Source organism: Ascaphus truei, chromosome 3 (assembly GCF_040206685.1).
Source record: "Ascaphus truei isolate aAscTru1 chromosome 3, aAscTru1.hap1, whole genome shotgun sequence".
Lineage (NCBI taxonomy): Eukaryota > Metazoa > Chordata > Amphibia > Anura > Ascaphidae > Ascaphus > Ascaphus truei.
The window spans coordinates 145,537,027-145,545,235 of record NC_134485.1 but is presented as its reverse complement, the minus strand read 5'-3'; the positions used below and the strand labels follow the sequence as shown (position 1 = coordinate 145,545,235).

The 8,209-nt window shown below is 38.7% G+C and overlaps 1 protein-coding gene across 2 annotated transcripts in view; it reads right to left on the bottom strand.

Annotated features, from left to right (window-relative positions):
• Window positions 1-7,221, bottom strand: part of BCAS3 (BCAS3 microtubule associated cell migration factor) — a 1,601,451-nt gene extending 1,594,230 nt beyond the window's left edge. For both annotated transcript variants that reach the window (XM_075589630.1, XM_075589629.1), the window contains exons 1-4: window positions 7,072-7,221; window positions 6,004-6,094; window positions 4,073-4,127; window positions 2,755-2,830 (exon numbers count right to left, since the gene is read on the bottom strand). In XM_075589630.1, coding sequence (XP_075445745.1) covers window positions 2,755-2,830; window positions 4,073-4,127; window positions 6,004-6,074 — 202 coding nt within the window. In that variant the 5' untranslated portion in view covers window positions 6,075-6,094; window positions 7,072-7,221. The remainder of the gene's footprint in view (window positions 1-2,754; window positions 2,831-4,072; window positions 4,128-6,003; window positions 6,095-7,071) is intronic.
• Between the last annotated feature and the right edge of the window lie 988 nt (window positions 7,222-8,209).

Genomic DNA, 8,209 nt, shown 5'->3' with positions numbered 1-8,209 from the left:
CAGATTTGACATTTTAATGTCAAAGCAAGCACAACCATCCCATTAAAATTGGTGCAGACTATTAATAGAGTTGACAAATGTTTTAATAATCAGTAAAGTTGTATATTAACTTGAATATTTTGTAATAAGCAACAGACGCAAGTGGAGCAGGTGTTTTTGCCGTGGGATTTTTGCTTATTAATGCGAGGGGTGGCGCAAGAAAAAAAAATTCTGTTCTACTCTGTGAAATTGGTTCCTCCTCTCAAGCCACACATGTGGGTCTCTATAAATGCAAGGAGAACTGGGGACACATCTCAGACACTCTGGATAAAACCCAGAGAGGTGACAACCCTGATTTATGATTAGCTTTTCACAAGGGGAACACAAAGTTAAAACAGCACTGCAAATTAATAATCATGCAACATAAAATAGTCCAGAAAACAAACAGGTAGCGCTATATCCCACAAATAGGCTGGCTGCCTATGATATAACCCTGACCCCTAGTCAGGCAATAGAAGTGGAAAATGTTATATCTATGGCGCTCTGCACTATTATAAATTGAACAAAATGTAATAAAAATATAATAAATAGATGTTATACAACCAGTATCACGGAATTCGCCCATCCATACAGGTGCTCCACGTGGTGTTGATATACATGTAAATATAAGAAATTCAAATCATAGCATAATACTGCAACAACAAACATACAACATATATCTAACACTAGACAAATACTGAGATCAACAGGTGACAATTAACAAACACATTTAATTATGACATATCATTATAAAATTACACATAAAAATACATGAAAAAGGTTCTAGCAAGACACTCCAACTCAGGTGGGGGTACCTGCTTTCCGGAGGCAAGAAGGTATCAGTCGTTGGATAGATTAAAGAGTATCCCCTCTTATGGAAAGCTGCTGCCGTTGCCGACACCTGGGCTCAGACGTGTAGTACTCTTGTGTATCAGGGACAGGCTTCCCTAACCCGCGGCGTCTGCCTCCATTCGCAATCTTACCCCTGAGGAAAGCTGGACTTTCGAAACGCGTATGGTGGTTCTACGTGGTCCTTTACACTCGGGTGTGATTGCTGTCTCCCTTGGAAGCTGTTGCCTGTGGGCTGACTCTTGTCGGTGCATGAATCACCCGCACTCTGAATTTGCATCGTTTGGCGGGGTCGGGACAGGACGGATCTGCGGCTGCCATTCCACAGCCACCACTACACGTGGACAGTGCTGATTGCGGACGGAGGCAGACGCCGGCGGTTAGGGAAGCCTGTCCCTGATACACAGGAGAACTACACGTCTGAGCCCAGGTGTCAGCAACGGTAGCAGCTTTCCATAAGAGGGGATACTCTTTAATCTATCCAACGCCTGATACCTTCTTTCCTCCGGGAAGCAGGTACCCCCACCTGAGTTGGAGTGTCTTGCTAGAACCTTTTTCATGTATTTTTATGTGTAATTTTATAATGATATGTCATAATTAAATGTGTTTGTTAATTGTCACCTGTTGATCTCAGCATTTGTCTAGTGTTAGATATATGTTGTATGTTTGTTGTTGCAGTATTATGCTATGATTTGAATTTTTTTATATTTACATGTATATCAACACCACGTGGAGCACCTGTATGGACAGGCGAATTCCGTGATACTGGTTGTATAACATCTATTTATTATATTTTTATTACATTTTGTTCAATTTATAATAGTGCAGAGCACCATAGATATAACATTTTTCCACAACATAAAATAGTCCACTATTTATGTCAAATTTAAAATAGTAAGAGGCCTTTTTCGTTCAAAAATGCCACGTCAAACAATTTCAATTGCACTTGTGTGCACCCATGAGGTAAACCCAAATGTTTCCATCTGTGCCCAATTTGGCTGTGGTTGGCACACGGATATAAAAATAGCATGTATTAAGATTTGTACACTATAAAAACAATTAAAAGTATGTCAAAATCATCTGCCAAGTTTAACTTGGCGTAAATCCTAAAAAGACTGTTAGTGTAGAATAAAGTTACTGTGTATCAACCCACAAATGTATTTAACGCAGAAGGGATGTTTCATGATATAGATTAACAAGTTGTATTATCACAGTATGGCTATTATACATAATATTACACCTAATATTATACTAATAAATTGCAGTACCTAAAACACATCTGTCTGTTTTAATTTAAATTGTATTAATCAGGTATTCAAAATGACGAGTCAAACTAGATTTCAAGCAAAGCATTATGCGTAATTTCAGGCTGCATACATAAGACGCACAATTTATGAAGGTTTTTATTATCTCTTTGCTCTGAAATTGTTGCAATTTGTTTTAATAATAGAATGTGTGTTCAATCCTTGATATTGGTGTTATTTACACCTAGAGAAATATTTTTCATACAGTTTTAAATTAAAGTTTCACCTCAACATTTTTCTCCTCTAGAAAAAGTGTTTCACTTTAATTGCGAGCCTGATACAAATTAAGAGAGTAAGGTGGAGTTGTAACGAAGTTTTGTTTTGAAAAATTCATGTCAATTATCTGGCAAATGTGGCTGCTAAAACATTGCTGCAAAGTTTTACAGTTGCATAGTCTCCATGACTGAGGAATGCATATAATAGGCAAGAAATTTAAATGTAGCATTAAGTAATATTTTGGCAAACGAAGTAAGATGGAATTGTCACTTTTACCCATCATAACTTGATTATGTCTGGTTTGCATGAAACATTAAAATATTGAGGATTAATGTACATACTAAAGGATGAATATGAAGCCATTTACCATTCAGATCTGCATTATCAAACCGGACCCAGATTATTTTTTCTTTTTCATCTGTGGTAGGCGACCCGCTGTAAGCCTGTAAGGTAAACAGAAGCAATCAAATAAGTACACATTGAAGGTCATGTTAGTCCTTTCTGCAGCTTTTTAAAGCACTCTTTCCACTTTGAAAGACAACTTCAATTTAATATATGGGCAAATCAAGAACAAATTATCTGCCATTTTAATATTACAGCTTTAAGACCAAAAAACATGCTTTTAATGGCAGAAAAGCAAATAGATCATCTAAATTTTAGTCAACATGTCAAATAAACCTGTGCAGGAGGATGCAACGCCAGATCGATGATGTAAAGCAGAGCTGAGAAAAAAATCGCAATAAGCCTATAAATGCTAATTTTATTATTTCTTTCCATACATCCTTCCAAGACTTTGCTCCTACTGAGGCATAGTTTGGAAATAGATTGGGTGAGAAGAGAACGTGGTGGATTCCCTAACAGTGTATAACACAACTCCAACCTGACAGTCCCCAACAGAAATATGTAGATGAACGACTTATAATTATCTGTTTAACAATATAACTATATTTAAGACATTTACTCTATTAGTGAGTAGACCGGAATAGAATACGATATAATAAGTGGACAAGTGGGGTTTTCGCGGATTTTACATCAACATACTTTTTTTTTTTTTTTTTTTTTTTTTTTTTTTTTTTTACATTTTCAGAGTAGCAACAATTGTTGAGAGATCAAGAAGTGTTATTTTACTTTTTTCCCCTTGAAGTGAAATGGATGCTGGATATTAATGAGATAAAGATAAACCTGAACAGAAAATTAAGACTCTAAATGGCCAGACAGCATGCATATAGTGTGACGTGTGAAAATTATTTTAAAGTTTTTGGTTTTGGACCATGTCATTTATTCTGATTTCCATATAATTTAGAAAGTGAACTCCCAAAACAAAAAGCTGTAAAGCCACAATGTGTGAGGACGGATGGTAGTGACTAGATCGGCTAAATGAACTTTAGATAGACCAATGGCTCCCTCTGCATGACGTACGAGATATTCATTTAAGTAAATGTTCAAGATAGTGACGAAGATTCAAAGTGGTATACTTTTTTTGGCTATTTTTGTGGTGCATTTGTCAACAATGGGATGAGCAACACTTATTTTTCGCTTTAAGCAAGATCCTTTAAAATCTGAAATACGGCTGTAACATTAAGAGATACAAATGATACCATTTTCACCTGTGAAGCATGACAGGTGCATTGCTAAAATATTCATTGTGCCTTATTACTTTTACAGAAGATATTTTTAACACTAACCTGTGGCACCACATCTTGAAGAAATGTAACAACACTTTCCATGTATGATTGTTCCCTAAAACAAAAACAAGATTTATAAGAAACACAATGAAAAAGAACAGACTAAAATATATATTTTTTTTAATAACGTTACTTTGTGCATGCAAGCATCCCCAATTACTCTTAGGGCAGGTTTGCTATATTTCGCACATTTGCTGAAAAGTCATCTTGTGCATGGACAGGTTATCTCAATTATAAAAAACAGTGTTTCATGGTGAAAAAATAATAAAATAATAATAAAGTCCTGGCGCAAATATCATGGAGAATACCAGTCCTTCCAAAGAAATGGGGAGGGTAGAAGAATGGAGTCAAGGACAGTCCTGTTTCCACCGTTCTTTTCTTTATATGGAGTATTCTCTTGTTCCTATTCTTTTGTCTTGGTGCTCTGCAAGGAAAAAGCACAAAAACAAAAAACCATTGCGCAGTATCTTCAGAGTGACGAATACACCTTTCCCCAGCCACTATCTACTTACAGCAAGACTGTAGGGAATGGACACCGATTGGTATCTTTATTGCTGATTCCAGGCACCCGCAATATACACTGGATCACTCCGCACCACGTCTTGTCTCCAAGTATCTATTCTGACACTCGAGTGCCCAGAGGATATAGAGGACAGATATGGTGCAAATACCGCTACAAAAAATTATTTTAAAACCATATACACAAGACACCACAAGGTATCACACTCACATTTAAAATGTGATGGTTCAACCATCTACAACGTGCCGTCCGCTGTTTGTAAGTTTTAAGCTGCATGCACTGGTAGCTGGGGTTGGATCCTTCCCTCCTTCCAAGCGGCCGCGACTCTAATGAGATCCTCCCCCCAATGTAAACACTGCCATGCTGATGCTCTTTTCCTACATGCACGGGATGACGTCACAAATAAGCTCCACCCTACGCGTTTCGTAACTATCGCGTTACTTCGTCAGGGACGTCACTGACGAAGTAACGCGATAGTTACGAAACGCGCAGGGTGGAGGTTATTGGTGACGTCATCCCGTGCAAGAAGGAAGAGAGCAGCAGCCTGGCAGTGTTTAAATCGGGGGGAGGATCTCATTAGAGTCGCGGCCGCGAGGAAGGAGGGAAGGATCCAACCCCAGCTACCAGTGCATGCAGCTTAAAACTTACAAACAGCGGACGGCACGTTGTAGATGGTTCAACCATCACATTTTAAATGTGAGTGTGATACCTTGTGGTGTCTTGTGTATATGGTTTTAAAATAATTTTTTTGTAGCGGTATTTGCACCATATCTGTCCTCTATATCCTCTGGGCACTCGAGTGTCAGAATAGATACTTGGAGACAAGACGTGGTGCGGAGTGATCCAGTGTATATTGCGGGTGCCTGGAATCAGCAATAAAGATACCAATCGGTGTCCATTCCCTACAGTCTTGCTGTAAGTAGACGGTGGCTGGGGAAAGGTGTATTCGTCACTCTGAAGATACTGCGCAATGGTTTTTTGTTTTTGTGCTTTTTCTTTGCAGAGCACCAAGACAAAAGAATAGGAACAAGAGAACACTCCATATAAAGAAAAGAACTGTGGAAACAGGACTGTCCTTGACTTCATTCTTCTACCCTCCCCATTTCTTTGAAAGGACTGGTATTCTCCATGATATTTGCGCCAGGACTTTATTATTATTTTTTCATATTGTTGGTACAAGTCGCTGGATAGACTTGTTAGACTGTCCTAAGTCTGCCATCCCACAATTTTATTAATAGTTGTAATTGGGATTATATCACACATGTATTGTTTTCACGTTAATTACATTGCAGTTTAGGTTGAGCACACAGTGTAGTATATTTTCTAGTCAGTGTTTCATGGTAATGGAAGGAATTCTGGGAACCTATGCCAGAGAACGCAACTGCAAGCAAAAGATAGCAGCAATTCTTACGTGACTGCCTGAGGACGAACCATCACTCCACCCGTGCATCGACTCGGACGGCGAGGAGATTCTGTTGTCATATTTGAGTTGTGAATTTATGCTGGAAATCAAATTTGAAAAAAAAAAAAAATAATAATAATTAAAGTAAGTGATTATTATTCCAAGTGCAGCCTATTTTTTGTTTGAAGATTTGTACAAACAATTTCACAAGTTTAAGCAGTTGCAAATATAAACTAACTACTGTGAGGCATAAAAATGTTTTACAAATGCAATTTACTGGAAATAAAAATAGCATTAAGGAGGGACTTTCATTATACACACACGCCACAACTCAAGATAATAACGGTTATTACAATATACAGTACTATAAAGTTAAAAAAAAAAAAACATTTAGCGCTGCTTTTTTTGACATAAGATTTATGCAACTGTACCTCAATTTTTACATAAAGGTGCATACATCAATCTCTTCACTACCATATACTGTAGGTTAGAGATTGTGAGCAATTTTTAGGTTTTAGACTGAAAATCTTACATTTCTGTTTTCTAATCAGTTCCACCTCTTGCAGCAGCACAAAAAGGCAACACAATGGGAGTATGGAAACATTTTTTTTAAAACAATAAACAAGCACACCAATAAACAATTTAAATGTGTCCTTTTTTGCATTAATTTTTAAAAAAAAGTCACAATTCCACATCTCTCCTGATTACTATTGAGATGGCTAAATTACTCATATTGCCTATGAGTCTGAGTCAGCCCTATAATTTAAATACTTGTTGAACAAGCGAGTTAAGGTTTTGTAGCAATAGTAATATTGTTAAATACACACACACACACACACACACACACACACACACACACAGAGATAAATACAATATTGGTGTGTCAATTCCCTGTGACAGGAGGCATTCAAAGTAAGTATGTAGGGTGATATAAAATTAGTTATCTTTCTTGAGTGCTCGTACGACGGTCGCTACCACCAGGATCACACACAAAAGTAAAAACTGTCCACGGCACTCCAATTGAAGTAAAACATTGTTTATCTTATTCAATCAATAAAAGTACACAGAAGTACGTACTGTACTAAACCAGGAGACGTTTTGATCCCAACCGGTCTTTTGTCAAGCTCCGAATGCAGTAGTGTCTCAAACTGGTTGTTTGTGAGAGAGCTTACCTCACCGTCTTCTGATTAACTTCCTGTATACGGAAGCCTAGGAGGGTTAATTGTAGAATACGGTGGCTCTTAAGGTTAAAAATAACAGGAATTTCAATCACCACTCAAGAGAGGCACATTATCTTCAATGGCTCAATTAGATGAAACAAGGGAAACCAACTCTAATGATTGTCATGGATACTGTCATAACATGGAAGCATTGTTCAGATGTTTTGCACTATGGTGACCTCTTAGGGACAATATATTCGATCAAGTAATTCTTAAATATGATCATATACTCTGAATTCAGCTACAGTATGTTGCAAGTGATATATCAAGAGGTCTGTGAATCAAATGCTATACATACTCATAAGATGCAAATCTAAACCTGAGTTTGTAAATAATTTGCAGGAGTTTGTCATAAGAATAACAGTCAATACAATTCAATAATATTTACTATGTGTACTGTACAGATTATAGAGTAAAACGAGATATTTCGCCCTATTTCCTTACTGTCTGTCACCCATAAGCCTCAGCGGTGCCTTACTTTCCAGAGTATCCTTTTCTGGCCCGTTAGTAGTTAATTCAAGGTTCCTAAACCCTGTGGTAATATTTAGTTGTGTGTCTTATGGCTTCGTCCCCGGGGGCAGTGGCAGCGTGCCCGACGGCGTACGCGCCGCATACAATGTACAGCCCTCTATGGGACAGGCCCCAGTCAGCGTTTGAGCGCGCACGCACATGGTGCAATACGCGACTGCCTTTGCCAAAAGACAAGATTTTACGGCCCCAGTCACTGCATGCACGCGCGCATCGAAGTGCGGAGCGTGCACCAGTTTAAGGCATGATCTGCGTTGGAATGCGCGTCCAGAAGATTTTTGCGGGAGCGCGGCCATGACGCGCTCATTGGCTGAACCGCCACCGTGACATAGCCAGCACTCAGCCTTTGGCGGGCTCCTCCGCTCAGGGTGCGCCGTCGCTTTCGATGACGTCACATACGGAACTCAGCTCCCGCTCGCCCTTGGGGGTTGACGTCCCCACCGCAGCAGCTCTTGGGTGATACTTCG